General features: G+C 35.7%; 1 protein-coding gene across 1 annotated transcript in view; it reads left to right on the forward strand.

Moving 5' to 3' along the window:
• LOC140676658 (nuclear factor 1 A-type-like) overlaps positions 1–18595 on the forward strand; it is an 87526-nt gene that overhangs the window by 11668 nt on the left and 57263 nt on the right. The window contains exon 2 of the mRNA XM_072912748.1: positions 5394–5922. Coding sequence (XP_072768849.1) covers positions 5394–5922 — 529 coding nt within the window. The remainder of the gene's footprint in view (positions 1–5393; positions 5923–18595) is intronic.

Raw genomic sequence — 18595 nt, forward strand, 5'->3', positions numbered from 1 at the left:
AACGTGTGACTGGTCGGAGTGGACATTTGAGGAGGTTTGTGAACGTGTGACTGGTCGGAGTGGACATTTGAGGAGGTTTGTGAACGTGTGACTGGTCGGAGTGGACATTTGAGGAGGTTTGTGAACGTGTGACTGGTCGGAGTGGACATTTGAGGAGGTTTGTGAACGTGTGACTGGTCGGAGTGGACATTTGAGGAGGTTTGTGAACGTGTGACTGGTCGGAGTGGACATTTGAGGAGGTTTGTGAGCGTGTGACTGGTCGGAGTGGACATTTGAGGAGGTTTGTGAACGTGTGACTGGTCGGAGTGGACATTTGAGGAGGTTTGTGAACGTGTGACTGGTCGGAGTGGACATTTGAGGAGGTTTGTTAATGTGTGACTGGTCGGAGTGGATATTTGAGGAGGTTTGTGAACGTGTGACTGGTCGGAGTGGACATTTGAGGAGGTTTGTGAACGTGTGACTGGTCGGAGTGGACATTTGAGGAGGTTTGTGAACGTGTGACTGGTCGGAGTGGACATTTGAGGAGGTTTGTGAACGTGTGACTGGTCGGAGTGGACATTTGAGGAGGTTTGTTAATGTGTGACTGGTCGGAGTGGACATTTGAGGAGGTTTGTGAACGTGTGACTGGTCGGAGTGGACATTTGAGGAGGTTTGTGAACGTGTGACTGGTCGGAGTGGACATTTGAGGAGGTTTGTGAACGTGTGACTGGTCGGAGTGGACATTTGAGGAGGTTTGTGAACGTGTGACTGGTCGGAGTGGACATTTGAGGAGGTTTGTGAGCGTGTGACTGGTCGGAGTGGACATTTGAGGAGGTTTGTGAACGTGTGACTGGTCGGAGTGGACATTTGAGGAGGTTTGTGAACGTGTGACTGGTCGGAGTGGACATTTGAGGAGGTTTGTGAACGTGTGACTGGTCGGAGTGGACATTTGAGGAGGTTTGTGAACGTGTGACTGGTCGGAGTGGACATTTGAGGAGGTTTGTGAACGTGTGACTGGTCGGAGTGGACATTTGAGGAGGTTTGTGAATGTGTGACTGGTCGGAGTGGACATTTGAGGAGGTTTGTGAACGTGTGACTGGTCGGAGTGGACATTTGAGGAGGTTTGTGAACGTGTGACTGGTCGGAGTGGACATTTGAGGAGGTTTGTGAACATGTGACTGGTCGGAGTGGACATTTGAGGAGGTTTGTGAATGTGTGACTGGTCGGAGTGGACATTTGAGGAGGTTTGTGAACGTGTGACTGGTCGGAGTGGACATTTGAGGAGGTTTGTGAACGTGTGACTGGTCGGAGTGGACATTTGAGGAGGTTTGTGAACGTGTGACTGGTCGGAGTGGACATTTGAGGAGGTTTGTGAACGTGTGACTGGTCGGAGTGGACATTTGAGGAGGTTTGTGAACGTGTGACTGGTCGGAGTGGACATTTGAGGAGGTTTGTGAATGTGTGACTGGTCGGAGTGGACATTTGAGGAGGTTTGTGAACGTGTGACTGGTCGGAGTGGACATTTGAGGAGGTTTGTGAATGTGTGACTGGTCGGAGTGGACATTTGAGGAGGTTTGTGAACGTGTGACTGGTCGGAGTGGACATTTGAGGAGGTTTGTGAACGTGTGACTGGTCGGAGTGGACATTTGAGGAGGTTTGTGAACGTGTGACTGGTTGGAGTGGAGCGTGGAAAGTGAAATAGTGTGAGGAATGTTGGAATGTTGCTCCCACCCACTTCTACAACTGGTGTGTGTGTGTGTGTGTGTGTGTGTGTGTGTGTGTGTGTGTGTGTGTGTGTGTGTGTGTGTGTGTGTGTGTGTGTGTGTGTGTGTGTGTGTCCTACTAGCCGCCTGAGGACACACACACACACACACACACACACACACGTGTCTTGTGGCGGTGTTTGGGGTGGTCCTGCAGCGAGAAGCCGGCGCCGGTGAAGCGGGTCGTGCCGCTGGAGGATCTTTGCGAGACCGAGCCGTGGACTTGGAGCGCCTCCAAGAAGAAACAATGTCTTGTATTCAGGGGGTCTTCCATTAAAGAAGAATGTCTTGTATTCAGGGGGTCTTAGATTAAAGAAGAGCATGCAGCTGCGCTCTGACAATTTGAAACAACTGAAGACGTCCAAACATTAAAGAAACATTTTGTCAAAAACCTCAAAAGGCCAGTTTCACAGACGCTGGAAATAAACACAGGAGAAACAAACACAGGAGAAATAAACAAATATAAAAAGTAGCAAAAAAATCGACTCACATCCGAAAAACGATTACAAATCAATTCATAATTTTCAAAAACATTTTTTCAATAAGAAACCGTTTTTTAGAAGACATTTTTAGGTGATCTCAATGAGATTTTCTAAGCTGTTTTGAAAAAGTTGTATTATAATTATTAGAACAAAAACACATGACAAGAATCACTCTGAATCCATTCTGAGTGGAATCATCACCACAGCAACCACAATGGCATCGAATCTTTCGGCACCCAAAGGTTGACAGCCCATAATAAGAAGTGTATAATGACCCATAATAAGAAGTGTATAATGACCCATAATATTCTCAAAACACACCTATTCAGATCTGCTTTTAACCAGTGATTAGTGATTAGTGTCTTGTAATTGTCCTGTATTATTATGTATTTTACAATGTACTGCTTTTATATTTCCTGTATTTTACATTATTACTTTAAACTGTTTTATTTTTTCATTTTTTATCCTGTAAAGCGTCTTTGAGTGCTCTGAAAAGCGCTATACTAAATAAAATGTATTATTATTATTATTATTATTATTATTATTATTATTATTATTATAATAAGTGTGTAATGACCCATAATAAGAAATGTATAATGACCCATAATAAGAAGTGTATAATGACCCATAATAAGAAGTGTGTAATGACCCATAATAAGAAGTGTAAAATGACCCATAATAAAAAGTGTATAATGACCCATAATAAGAAGTGTAAAATGACCCATAATAAGAAGTGTGTAATGACCCATAATAAGAAGTGTGTAATGACCCATAATAAGAAGTGTGTAATGACCCATAATAAGAAGTGTATAATGACCCATAATAAGAAGTGTATAATGAACCATAATAAGAAGTGTGTAATGACCCATAATAAGAAGTGTATAATGACCCATAATAAGAAGTGTATAATGACCCATAATAAAAAGTGTATAATGACCCATAATAAGAAGTGTATAATGACCCATAATAAAAAGTGTATAATGACCCATAATAAGAAGTGTATAATGACCCAAAATAAGAAGTGTATAATGACCCATAATAAGAAGTGTGTAATGACCCATAATAAGAAGTTTATAATGACCCATAATAAGAAGTGTGTAATGACCCATAACAAGAAGTGTATAATGACCCATAATAAGAATATTGCCATTTTTTTTGTTGTTCTTGTAAAAAAGGCAGCTCAGTTGGCAGAAATATTTTTGCATAATTAGACAATATTTAAGTTAACATAATTTGCGATTACATGGAGTGCATATATTTTTATTCTCCCAAAATAGAAATAAATAAAACATTTAGTAAGAAAAGTTGCAGTACTTTATTGATACATGTTATTTCCAGGCCAAATAAAATGAGGTGGCGGGCCACATCTGGCCCCCGGGCCTTGACTTTGACACCTGTGGTTTTATTTCCCAAAGTGGATCATTTTAGTACATTTTTTGTCTGTTTGTTTGTTTATAATTTAGCTGTTAGCGAAGAAAATTCCACAGATTAGCCGCACCTTTGTATCAGCCGCAGGTTACCAAGCTTAGGGAAAAAGTTGCGCCTTGTTGTCCAGGAAATACGTCACTGCCTCCTTTATTTCACAATTATCCTCAAACGGCGTCTCCAAGTCCCAGTGGGCAGCTGAAAGTCCGCCTGAACGCTTTTGAAAATACCTTGAAAAGCGTGAGTGGACTTCATGTTGCTGTGCGTAGTGAAATAAAGCCTGTAAAAGTGAATAAAGCGTGTAGAAATCCAAAGTAGTTGAAAGACTGCAAGAGAGTCCCACTCATCAGCACACAGATGGCCCACAAAGCTTTTTCTTTCTCTCCTTTCTCACGTTTGTTGTCATAGAAATTCTATTTTATACAACTTTTTTCACCATGTACCACCTCAGAAAACAATTGGCTTTTCAACTACCACCATAATGACCAATATTTAAATACAATAGCGTAGTAGGCCTAAGTAGTCATTAAAAACAAGGCAGAGGTTTTATTTAAGAATTATATTGAATATTTTCAGCCACTGTAACATAACACACAATTTGAACAGTAACACTGTGTTGGAGTATTTCATTAAGTGATATTTTAGATGGAGCCCGTGTACCACAGTTTGAGAATCACTGCGTTATACTGTACATACTGTATGGGTGACTGAAGTTTTAGGAACACCCCAACTGTTTTTAACCCCCCTTAAAGGTTCCTGCAGGAACTTTCCAAACTCCCACAGAGTGACTAAATACCAAATTAATTCTTGTTGGAACTTTAAATAGTTTTTGGTGGAAACGCAAGGCGGGTCTTTTATTTACCAGGATAAATTGGAAACTTCATGCTGTGGAAAAGTGTGTTTAGTTACGTTGCATACCGCCACCTACTGTACAGAGTTGTACATTCACAGAAAGTCCTATTATGATATATATGTATGTATATATATATATATATATATATATATATATATATATATATATATATATATATATATATATATATATATATATATAGTATATGTATATATACATATATACATATATATTTATACATATACATACAAATATATATATATATATATATATATGTGTGTATATGTATATATATGTGTATATGTATATATGTGTGTATATGTATATATATGTATATGTATATATGTGTATATATGTATATGTATATATATATGAATGTATATATAGTATATATATTGTATATATGTTGTATATATGTATGTATATATACATATGTATGTGTATATATGTATGCATGCATATATATATATATGTGTGTATATACTGTATATATGTATGTATATATATTTATGTATGTGTATATATATGTATGTATGCATATATATATATATATATATATGTGTGTGTGTATATACTGTATATATATATATATACATGTATAAAGGTTATATATGTGTTTATATACACTTATATATATGTGTATATATGTGTAATGCGCATCTATACACGTATATACATGTACACATTGTGTATATGTATATACGTGTATATATATGTGTATATATTTATATGACTGTATGTATGTTTGTATATATATGTGTATATATTTATATGAATGTATGTATGTTTGTATATATATATGTGTATATATTTACATGTATGTTAGTATAAATATGTGTATATATTTGTGGATGTGTCATGGTGACGGACGTTGTTGTTGTGGTGTTGCAGGATGAGTTCCATCCGTTCATCGAGGCTCTGCTGCCGCACGTGCGCGCCTTCGCCTACACGTGGTTCAACCTGCAGGCCAGGAAGAGGAAGTACTTCAAGAAGCACGAGAAGAGGATGTCCAAGGAGGAGGAGCGCGCCGTCAAGGACGAGCTGCTGGGCGAGAAGCCCGAGGTCAAGCAGAAGTGGGCGTCCCGCCTCCTGGCCAAGCTGCGCAAGGACATCCGGCCCGAGTTCCGCGAGGACTTCGTGCTGACGGTGACGGCCAAGAAGGCGCCATGCTGCGTGCTGTCCAACCCCGACCAGAAGGGCAAGATGCGGCGCATCGACTGCCTGCGTCAGGCGGACAAGGTGTGGCGCTTGGACCTGGTCATGGTCATCCTCTTCAAGGGAATCCCTCTGGAAAGTACGGACGGCGAGCGCCTGGTCAAGTCGCCGCAGTGCGCCAACCCCAGCCTGTGTGTGCAGCCGCACCACATCGGTGTCTCCGTCAAAGAGCTGGACCTCTACCTGGCCTACTTCGTGCACGCAGGTGAGTCAGTCAACAAAACCTCACCAGGTTTTGCAATGTGTTCACCAGGTCTCGGGGCTCAGGCAGGGGTGTCCAAACTTTTTCCAGAAAAATCGAAGTATGCGGGCGCCAATTTTATATATTCTATTTTGAAAGACAAAATTATACATGTACGTTTTGAAAGGACGAAAAAACTACCTGCATGTCAGCAAAATATAAAGTTAATGATGATGAAGTAAGACGGAGGTAGGTTCAAGTGAGCAAATCTAGTGCTCCTTTTCTTCTATTGCAAACCTCCCCTGAGCTCATTGGACACAAACATCCTTTGACACTTCCTCCTCCTCTCAGAGGAAGACTATTTGCACCCAATGTTCTGCAAAAAGACACATCAAACCTTATCAGCCACCTCAACCGCCAGCATCGCTGTGACGGGCGTTTCCAAAGCCTACCTAGGCTATGATGGGCTGGGCCCGTAAAACGGTATCAACATACAGTGGTGGTCAAAAGTGTACGTACACGTGTAAAGAACATCATGTCATGGCTGTCTGGACTTTACAATCATTATTATGTTTTTGTGATTGGAGCACATACTTGTTGCTCACAAAAAACATTCATGAAGTTTGCTTCTTTGATGAATTTATTATGGCTCTACTGAAAATGTGAGGGTGAAAAGTATACATACAGCAATGTTAATATTTGCTTACATGTCCCTTGGCAAGTTGACCTGCAATAAGGCGCTTTTGGTAGCCATCCACAAGCTTCTGCTTGACCACTTGACCACTAAATTGCTGCAGTTCAGCTTTTCTGACATGGACTTGTTTCTTCAGCATTGTCCACACCTTTAAGTCAGGACTTTGGGAAGAAAACCTTCATTCTAGCCTGATTTAGCCATTCCTTGACCACTTTTGAGGTGTGTTTGGGGTCATTGTCCTGTTGGAACACCCAACTGCGCCCAAGACCCAACCTCCGGGCTGATGATTTTAGCTTGTCCTGAACAATTTGGAGCTAATCCTCCTTTTTCATTGTCCCATTTAAAGCAGCAGTTCCATTGGCAGCAAAACAGGCCCAGAGCATAATACTACCACCACCATGCTTGACGGTAGGCATGGTGTTCCTGGGATTAAAGGCCTCACCTTTTCTCCTCCAAACATATTGCTGGGTATTGTGGCCAAACAGCTCACTTTTTGTTTCATGTGACATCACATGGACAAAGATAAGACCTTCTGGAGGAAAGTTCTGTGGTCAGACGAAACAAAAAGTGTATGTAAACTTTTGCCCAGGACTGTATATCGCCATAGACACACAATGGACATCAACACTAATAGCAGCCAATAACAGATTTGACTTACAGTTGTGTCCGTGTCACAATCCATGACTCAGCTGCTGATGGCATCATAGCAGTACAAATTAAATGTCTTCTGCTCACTATCTACACACGTTACATGTTAAAACCACTTTACATGTTAAAACCACGTTACATGTTAAAACCATGTTACATGTTAAAACCACTTTACATGTTAAAACCACTTGACATGTTTAAACTACTTTACATGTTAAAACCATGTTACATGTTAAAACCACTTTACATGTTAAAACCACTTGACATGTTTAAACTACTTTACATGTTAAAACCATGTTACATGTTAAAACCACTTTACATGTTAAAACCACTTTACATGTTAAAACCACGTTACATGTTAAAAACATGTTTCATGTTAAAACCATGTTACATGTTAAAACCACATTACATGTTAAAACCACTTTACATGTTAAAACCATGTTACATGTTAAAACCACTTTACATGTTAAAACCACTTTACATGTTAAAACCACTTTACATGTTAAAACCACATTACATGTTAAAACCACGTTACATGTTAAAACTTACATGTTAAAACCATGTTACATGTTAAAACCACGTTACATGTTAAAACCATGTTACATGTTAAAACCATGTTACATGTTAAAACCATGTTACATGTTAAAACCACTTTACATGTTAAAATCACGTTACATGTTAAAACCACTTTACATGTTAAAACCACTTTACATGTTAAAACCACTTTACATGTTTACACCACTTTACATGTTAAAACCACGTTACATGTTAAAACCACTTTACATGTTAAAACCACTTTACATTTTAAAACCACTTTACATGTTAAAACCATGTTACATGTTAAAACCACTTTACATGTTAAAACCACTTTACACGTTAAAACCACATTACATGTTAAAACCATGTTACATGTTAAAACCACTTTACATGTTAAAACCATGTTACATGTTTAAACTATGTTACATGTTACAACCACTTTACATGTTAAAACCACGTTACATGTTAAAACCACTTTACATGTTAAAACCACTTTACATGTTAAAACCACTTTACATGTTAAAACCACTTTACATGTTAAAACTACGTTACATGTTAAAACCACTTTACATGTTAAAACCACTTTACATGTTAAAACCATGTTACATGTTAAAACCACTTTACATGTTAAAACCATGTTACATGTTAAAACCACTTTACATGTTAAAACCACTTTACACGTTAAAACCACATTACATGTTAAAACCATGTTACATGTTAAAACCACTTTACATGTTAAAACCATGTTACATGTTTAAACTATGTTACATGTTACAACCACTTTACATGTTAAAACCACGTTACATGTTAAAACCACTTTACATGTTTAAACCACTTTACATGTTAAAACCACTTTACATGTTAAAACCACTTTACATGTTAAAACTACGTTACATGTTAAAACCACTTTACATGTTAAAACCACTTTACATGTTAAAACCATGTTACATGTTAAAACCACTTTACATGTTAAAACCATGTTACATGTTAAAACCACTTTACATGTTTAAACCACTTTACATGTTAAAACCACTTTACATGTTAAAACCACTTTACATGTTTAAACCACTTTACATGTTAAAACCACTTTACATGTTAAAACCACGTTACATGTTAAAACCACGTTACATGTTAAAACCACATTACATGTTAAAACCACTTTACATGTTAAAACTACGTTACATGTTAAAACCACGTTACATGTTAAAACCACATTACATGTTAAAACCACTTTACATGTTAAAACTACGTTACATGTTAAAACCACTTTACATGTTAAAACCACACATTTGGGTTTTAGCGGTGACTTCCTTATCTAGTAAGGAAACACTGGTTCATAACTCATCCCCATCACCTCGTTCAATGTACGCCAATAAAGAGTTGAGATTGGATATATTGCCAATTAGTCCCACCCATCGACAAGACAAAGTTAAATATGATTGGATTTTGTTTTGGTCAACATTTTTGTTTAACTCACATATTAGTTACTTTTTGTATCGTCTTAGTCAACGAGCCTTTGTTTTGATCACTGATCATCTTATTTTTACCTTCTGCGATGCAAACAAACTAAAATGAAATAAATTGCTTCAACCGGGACTCCACTGATAAATAACACATTTGGTAAGTTGGAAATCATTTTACTATATTTATGGGCAAGCAATAATAAGGTTATGCGTCAACTTTTTTCTTATAAAATTGGGAACAATTTCTTATATTCTTTCTGTTTCTGTAATATTGCAATATTGTCTCGTAAAATTATTACTTTTTTATGTAAAATTATTACTTTTTCATGCAAAATGATGACATTTGTCACATAAAATTCTGACTTTTATCACAATATTGCCAATTTTTGTATTGTTCTTGTAAAACATTTTTTGAGTAAAATGATGACTTTTGTCATCATTTTGCCAAGTAAAATTTAGATTATTATTATAATATTGCCAACATTTTAAAGTTTTATTATAAAATTGTGACTTCTGTCGAGTAAAATTACGACTCTTTTCATAACATTGCCAAAATGTTAAGCTTTTCTGTTATTGAGTAAAATTTCAACTTCTATCACAATATTGCACAAATGTTCACTTTTTCTTGTGAAATTTTGACTTGCGTTGAGTAAAATGACAACTTTTATTATAATACTGACAAAATTCTAAGTTTTTCTTGTGAAATTGTGACCTTTTTCTTGTGAAATTCCAAAGAGGTAGGCATTTTTCTCAGGGCTCAAGAAGGTAACAAATACAAGAATGTGTGTGTGTGTGTGTGTGTGTGTGTGTGTGTGTGTGTGTGTGTGTGTGTGTGTGTGAGTGAGGCAAGCTTGGAGTCAAAGGTCACGCCATAACCCCCGACCCCTCTGATTTAGGAGCTGACTGGGGGTGACATACAACGCGTGCTGGAAGGTCAGAGGTCGAGACCTCTATAATGTGACCGTTTGAGTGTCTCACCCCTCATTAGCACACACACACACACACACACACACACACACACACACACACACACACACACACACACACACACGCACACACAGACGCACAGCACAGAAGAAAAGGTGTGAAAGGTCAAGTGCTGGTCACTGGTGTAATAATAAAGAGGTTCATGATATTTATTGTTGGTGAGCTCACTGCTTGCCGCCAAAATGGAGTCCTGTTTGTAGTTTGCCACCAAGATGGAGTCATGTGTGTAGTTTGCCACCAAGATGGAGTCATGTTTGTAGTTTGCCACCAAGATGGAGTCATGTTTGTAGTTTGCCACCAAGATGGAGTCCTGTGTGTGTAGTTTGCCACCAAGATGGTGTCCTGTTTGTAGTTTGCCACCAAGATGGAGTCCTGTGTGTGTAGTTTGCCACCAAGATGGAGTCCTGTTTGTAGTTTGCCACCAAGATGGAGTCCTGTGTGTGTAGTTTGCCGCCAAGATGGAGTCATGTGTGTAGTTTGCCGCCAAGATGGAGTCATGCGTGTAGTTTGCCACCAAGATGGAGTCATGTGTGTAGTTTGCCACCAAGATGGAGTGCTGTGTGTAGTTTGCCGCCAAGATGGAGTCCTGTGTGTAGTTTGCCGCCAAGATGGAGTCCTGTGTGTAGTTTGCCGCCAAGATGGAGTCCTGTGTGTAGTTTGCCGTCAAGATGGAGTCCTGTGTGTAGTTTGCCGCCAAGATGGAGTCCTGTGTGTAGTTTGCCACCAAAATGGAGTCCTGTGTGTAGTTTGCCGCCAAGATGGAGTCCTGTGTGTAGTTTGCCACCAAAATGGAGTCATGTGTGTAGTTTGGGACGACTGGTCACGGCTAACGAGAGTAAATCTCGTTAAGAGCTCAGAGGGGAGCTGGATCTCTCAGACACACACACACACACACACACACACACACACACACACACACACACACACACACACTGGGGGTCATGTCAGGTGACAGGTATTCTGACAACATTCTAGAACATTCTAGATGTCACAGGATGAGCTCCTCTGTGGTGTTTGTGTGTATGTTTTGCACATAAAAAACAACAAGGCTGCCACCATGTAGCGACACATTGACGACATTGTGGTGCACACACACACACACACACACACACACACACACACACACACATACACACACATATTCTTGTATTTGTTACCTTCTTGAGACCTCCGAAAAATAATTTTATGATAAAAGTTGGAATTTTACTCAATAACAGTCGCAATTGTACAAGAAAAGCTTAACAATTTGGCAATGTTATGAAAAGAGTCGTTATTTTACTCGACAAAAGTCACAATATTATAATAAAACTTTAAAATATTGGCAATATTATAATAATAATCAGAATTTTACTTGGCAAAATGATGACAAAAGTCATCATTTTACTCAACAAATGTTTTACAAGAACAACAACAAAAATTGGCAATATTGTGATAAAAGTCAGAATTTTAAATGACAAACGTCACCATTTTGCATGAAAAAGTTATAATTGTTATCATTTTACGAGAAAATATTGCAATATTACAGAAACAGAAAGAATGTGACAAATTGTTCCCAATTTGTAAGAAAAAATGTGACACATTATTACATATTTATTTATTTTTGTTTGTAATTGTTTTTTAATCTTCATTATTTACTTGAAGTTATTACAGTATGTCTCTATATACATTTAAAAAAAAAATTTTTTAATACATTTTGGCCATAGGGGGCGCATTTCAATTTCTTACCCACACTTAAAGTTAAAGTTAAAGTAGCAATGAAAGTCACACACACACACTAGGTGTGGTGAAATGTGTCCTCTGCATTTGACCCATCCCCTTGTTCACCCCGTGGGAGGTGAGGGGAGCAGTGAGCAGCAGCGGTGCTGCGCCCGGGAATCATTTTTGGTGATTTAACCCCCAATTCCAAGCCTTGATGCTGAGTGCCAAGCAGGGAAGTAATGGCTCCCATTTTTATAGTCTTTGGTATGACTCGGCCGGGGTTTGAACTCTAACCACTAGGCCACTTGTTATTTAATATGTTGACCAGAGGGGGAGCACTTTTAAAAGCAACAATGATAAAAATCCCTCCTCTTTTTTGGGACCACCCTCATGTTGATAGATGTCACCACAAATGAGACATTGTCTATTAGATGCAATGTTATTGATTTATGTCATCACTTGTTCACACCTCCTCATATGGAAGATACTTTTCCTTCTTCATGTCTCAAGAAGGCTAGAAATACAAGAACACACACACACACACACTGAGCTACATGTCTATTCATCAGGTGTCACACAGACACAACAACAAGCTGTCTGTGTGTTGTTGTTAGCACACAAAGCTGCCTTCACAATAAAAGTGTATTTCCTCTGAATGGGGGAGGGGGGGAGCAGTGTATTGATGAGAAACGCACACAACTCTTTGGCGCCGGTCCAGGAGGTGAAAGACACAAAGACCTGCTTGTTGTGTTGTTGTGTTGCGCAGCTGCCGGTCACATGTTCGCTCTTAATTATTGACAAGTCAACAATTAGTCGAGCTGCCAACTGAATTATTCACGTCTTTCTCTCGCCCCGCCGCTCGGAGGCGCTGCCAGCAACCACGGTCAGGCGGACTCACTTCTTGACTACGGAGCGGAAGAGGAAACAAATGGCAGAAAAAGTCATCACAAATGTGCTACTTTGTGTGCTTTTTAGCTGTTTTTGTGGCCTTTTTGCAGCATTTGTCTGTTTTTGCTAGCTCGATGTAAGTGCTGAGAAAGCATGTGTGGTTTAAAACATTCAGGAAGTAGCCACAGCGTTGTCGACACTGTCCTCCCCCCGCTCTCACTTGGACGTTCATAACTTTCCGTTTGGATGAAGAATTAATCATAATCTTCTAGAACAGGGCTGTCCAAACTCTTTGACTGGGAGGCCACATTGGAGCCACATTGGGGCCACATTGGGCTTCAAGAATTTGTCAGACTGCGTGCAAAGTAACTGTATATATATATATATATATATATATATATATATATATATATATATATATATATATATATTTATATATATATATATATATATATATATATATATTTATATATATATATATATATATATATATATATATATATATATATATATATATATATATATATATATATATATATATATATATATATATATATATATATACAGTACAGGCCAAAAGTTTGGACACACCTTCTCATTCAATGTGTTTTCTTTATGTTCATGACTATTTACATTGTAGATTGTCACATCAAAACTATGAATGAACACATGTGAAGTTATGTACTTTACAAAAAAAGGTGAAATAACTGATAACATGTTTTATATTGTAGTTTCTTCAGAATAGCCACCATTTGCTCTGATTTCTGCTTTGCACACTCTTGGCATTCTCTCCATGAGCTTCAAGCACACCTGTGAAGTGAAAACCATTTCAGGTGACTACCTCTTGAAGCTCATGGAGAGAATGCCAAGGGTGTGCAAAGCAGTAATCAGAGCAATGGTGGCTATTTTGAAGAAACTAGAATAAAAAACATGTTTTCACTTTTTTCACCTTTTTTTGTTAAGTACATAACTCCACATGTGTTCATTCATAGTTTTGATGTTTTGTGTAATTGTTTAAGGTGGTATTATTAAATATGTGTATAATTGTTTGGTTGTCAAATGTTAAAGTGGTATTATTAAATAGGTGTGTAATTGTTTGGTCGTCAAATGTTAAAGTGGTATTATTAAATAGGTGTGTAATTGTTTGGTTGTCAAATGTTAAAGTGGTATTATTAAATAGTTGTATAATTGTTTGGTTGTCAAATGTTAAGGTGGTATTATTAAATAGGTGTGTAATTGTTTGGTTGTCAAATGTTAAGGTGGTATTATTAAATAGGTGTGTAATTGTTTGGTTGTCAAATGTTAAGGTGGTATTATTAAATAGGTGTGTAATTGTTTGGTTGTCAAATGTTAAAGTGGTATTATTAAATAGTTGTATAATTGTTTGGTTGTCAAATGTTAAGGTGGTATTATTAAATAGGTGTGTAATTGTTTGGTTGTCAAATGTTAAGGTGGTATTATTAAATAGGTGTGTAATTGTTTGGTTGTCAAATGTTAAGGTGGTATTATTAAATAGGTGTGTAATTGTTTGGTTGTCAAATGTTAAGGTGGTATTATTAAATATGTGTATAATTGTTTGGTTGTCAAATGTTAAAGTGGTATTATTAAATAGGTGTGTAATTGTTTGGTCGTCAAATGTTAAAGTGGTATTATTAAATAGGTGTGTAATTGTTTGGTTGTCAAATGTTAAAGTGGTATTATTAAATAGTTGTATAATTGTTTGGTTGTCAAATGTTAAGGTGGTATTATTAAATAGGTGTGTAATTGTTTGGTTGTCAAATGTTAAGGTGGTATTATTAAATAGGTGTGTAATTGTTTGGTCGTCAAATGTTAAAGTGGTATTATTAAATAGGTGTGTAATTGTTTGGTTGTCAAATGTTAAAGTGGTATTATTAAATAGTTGTATAATTGTTTGGTTGTCAAATGTTAAGGTGGTATTATTAAATAGGTGTGTAATTGTTTGGTTGTCAAATGTTAAGGTGGTATTATTAAATAGGTGTGTAATTGTTTGGTTGTCAAATGTTAAGGTGGTATTATTAAATAGGTGTGTAATTGTTTGGTTGTCAAATGTTAAAGTGGTATTATTAAATAGTTGTATAATTGTTTGGTTGTCAAATGTTAAGGTGGTATTATTAAATAGGTGCGTAATTGTTTGGTTGTCAAATGTTAAGGTGGTATTATTAAATAGGTGTGTAATTGTTTGGTTGTCAAATGTTAAGGTGGTATTATTAAATAGGTGTGTAATTGTTTGGTTGTCAAATGTTAAGGTGGTATTATTAAATAGGTGTGTAATTGTTTGGTTGTCAAATGTTAAGGTGGTATTATTAAATAGGTGTATAATTGTTTGGTTGTCAAATGTTAAGGTGGTATTATTAAATAGGTGTGTAATTGTTTGGTTGTCAAATGTTAAGGTGGTATTATTAAATAGGTGTGTAATTGTTTGGTTGTCAAATGTTAAGGTGGTATTATTAAATAGGTGTGTAATTGTTTGGTTGTCAAATGTTAAGGTGGTATTATTAAATAGGTGTGTAATTGTTTGGTTGTCAAATGTTAAATTGGTATTATTAAATAGGTGTGTAATTGTTTGGTTGTCAAATGTTAAGGTGGTATTATTAAATAGGTGTGTAATTGTTTGGTTGTCAAATGTTAAGGTGGTATTATTAAATAGGTGTGTAATTGTTTGGTTGTCAAATGTTAAATTGGTATTATTAAATAGGTGTGTAATTGTTTGGTTGTCAAATGTTAAGGTGGTATTATTAAATAGGTGTGTAATTGTTTGGTTGTCAAATGTTAAGGTGGTATTATTTAATAGGTGTGTAATTGTTTGGTTGTCAAATGTTAAGGTGGTATTATTAAATAGGTGTGTAATTGTTTGGTTGTCAAATGTTAAGGTGGTATTATTAAATAGGTGTGTAATTGTTTGGTTGTCAAATGTTAAGGTGGTATTATTAAATAGGTGTGTAATTGTTTGGTTGTCAAATGTTAAGGTGGTATTATTAAATAGGTGTTTAATTGTTTGGTTGTCAAATGTTAAAGTGGTATTATTAAATAGGTGTGTAATTGTTTGGTTGTCAAATGTTAAGGTGGTATTATTAAATAGGTGTGTAATTGTTTGGTTGTCAAATGTTAAGGTGGTATTATTAAATAGGTGTGTAATTGTTTGGTTGTCAAATGTTAAGGTGGTATTATTAAATAGGTGTATAATTGTTTGGTTGTCAAATGTTAAGGTGGTATTATTAAATAGGTGTGTAATTGTTTGGTTGTCAAATGTTAAGGTGGTATTATTAAATAGGTGTGTAATTGTTTGGTTGTCAAATGTTAAGGTGGTATTATTAAATAGGTGTGTAATTGTTTGGTTGTCAAATGTTAAAGTGGTATTATTAAATAGGTGTGTAATTGTTTGGTTGTCAAATGTTAAATTGGTATTATTAAATAGGTGTGTAATTGTTTGGTTGTCAAATGTTAAGGTGGTATTATTAAATAGGTGTGTAATTGTTTGGTTGTCAAATGTTAAGGTGGTATTATTTAATAGGTGTGTAATTGTTTGGTTGTCAAATGTTAAGGTGGTATTATTAAATAGGTGTGTAATTGTTTGGTTGTCAAATGTTAAGGTGGTATTATTAAATAGGTGTGTAATTGTTTGGTTGTCAAATGTTAAGGTGGTATTATTAAATAGGTGTGTAATTGTTTGGTTGTCAAATGTTAAGGTGGTATTATTAAATAGGTGTTTAATTGTTTGGTTGTCAAATGTTAAAGTGGTATTATTAAATAGGTGTGTAATTGTTTGGTTGTCAAATGTTAAAGTGGTATTATTAAATAGGTGTGTAATTGTTTGGTTGTCAAATGTTAAATTGGTATTATTAAATAGGTGTGTAATTGTTTGGTTGTCAAATGTTAAGGTGGTATTATTAAATAGGTGTGTAATTGTTTGGTCGTCAAATGTTAAAGTGGTATTATTAAATAGGTGTGTAATTGTTTGGTTGTCAAATGTTAAAGTGGTATTATTAAATAGTTGTATAATTGTTTGGTTGTCAAATGTTAAGGTGGTATTATTAAATAGGTGTGTAATTGTTTGGTTGTCAAATGTTAAGGTGGTATTATTAAATAGGTGTGTAATTGTTTGGTTGTCAAATGTTAAGGTGGTATTATTAAATAGGTGTGTAATTGTTTGGTTGTCAAATGTTAAGGTGGTATTATTAAATAGGTGTGTAATTGTTTGGTTGTCAAATGTTAAGGTGGTATTATTAAATAGGTGTGTAATTGTTTGGTTGTCAAATGTTAAGGTGGTATTATTAAATAGGTGTGTAATTGTTTGGTTGTCAAATGTTAAGGTGGTATTATTAAATAGGTGTGTAATTGTTTGGTTGTCAAATGTTAAGGTGGTATTATTAAATAGGTGTATAATTGTTTGGTTGTCAAATGTTAAGGTGGTATTATTAAATAGGTGTGTAATTGTTTGGTTGTCAAATGTTAAGGTGGTATTATTAAATAGGTGTGTAATTGTTTGGTTGTCAAATGTTAAGGTGGTATTATTAAATAGGTGTGTAATTGTTTGGTTGTCAAATGTTAAAGTGGTATTATTAAATAGGTGTGTAATTGTTTGGTTGTCAAATGTTAAATTGGTATTATTAAATAGGTGTGTAATTGTTTGGTTGTCAAATGTTAAGGTGGTATTATTAAATAGGTGTGTAATTGTTTGGTTGTCAAATGTTAAGGTGGTATTATTTAATAGGTGTGTAATTGTTTGGTTGTCAAATGTTAAGGTGGTATTATTAAATAGGTGTGTAATTGTTTGGTTGTCAAATGTTAAGGTGGTATTATTAAATAGGTGTGTAATTGTTTGGTTGTCAAATGTTAAGGTGGTATTATTAAATAGGTGTGTAATTGTTTGGTTGTCAAATGTTAAAGTGGTATTATTAAATAGGTGTGTAATTGTTTGGTTGTCAAATGTTAAATTGGTATTATTAAATAGGTGTGTAATTGTTTGGTTGTCAAATGTTAAGGTGGTATTATTAAATAGGTGTGTAATTGTTTGGTTGTCAAATGTTAAGGTGGTATTATTAAATAGGTGTGTAATTGTTTGGTTGTCAAATGTTAAGGTGGTATTATTAAATAGGTGTGTAATTGTTTGGTTGTCAAATGTTAAGGTGGTATTATTAAATAGGTGTGTAATTGTTTGGTTGTCAAATGTTAAGGTGGTATTATTAAATAGGTGTGTAATTGTTTGGTTGTCAAATGTTAAGGTGGTATTATTAAATAGGTGTGTAATTGTTTGGTTGTCAAATGTTAAGGTGGTATTATTAAATAGGTGTTTAATTGTTTGGTTGTCAAATGTTAAAGTGGTATTATTAAATAGGTGTGTAATTGTTTGGTTGTCAAATGTTAAAGTGGTATTATTAAATAGGTGTGTAATTGTTTGGTTGTCAAATGTTAAATTGGTATTATTAAATAGGTGTGTAATTGTTTGGTTGTCAAATGTTAAGGTGGTATTATTAAATAGGTGTGTAATTGTTTGGTCGTCAAATGTTAAAGTGGTATTATTAAATAGGTGTGTAATTGTTTGGTTGTCAAATGTTAAAGTGGTATTATTAAATAGTTGTATAATTGTTTGGTTGTCAAATGTTAAGGTGGTATTATTAAATAGGTGTGTAATTGTTTGGTTGTCAAATGTTAAGGTGGTATTATTAAATAGGTGTGTAATTGTTTGGTTGTCAAATGTTAAGGTGGTATTATTAAATAGGTGTGTAATTGTTTGGTTGTCAAATGTTAAGGTGGTATTATT

This window comes from Nerophis lumbriciformis, unplaced genomic scaffold, assembly GCF_033978685.3.
Source record: "Nerophis lumbriciformis unplaced genomic scaffold, RoL_Nlum_v2.1 HiC_scaffold_83, whole genome shotgun sequence".
Classification (NCBI taxonomy): Eukaryota; Metazoa; Chordata; class Actinopteri; order Syngnathiformes; family Syngnathidae; genus Nerophis; species Nerophis lumbriciformis.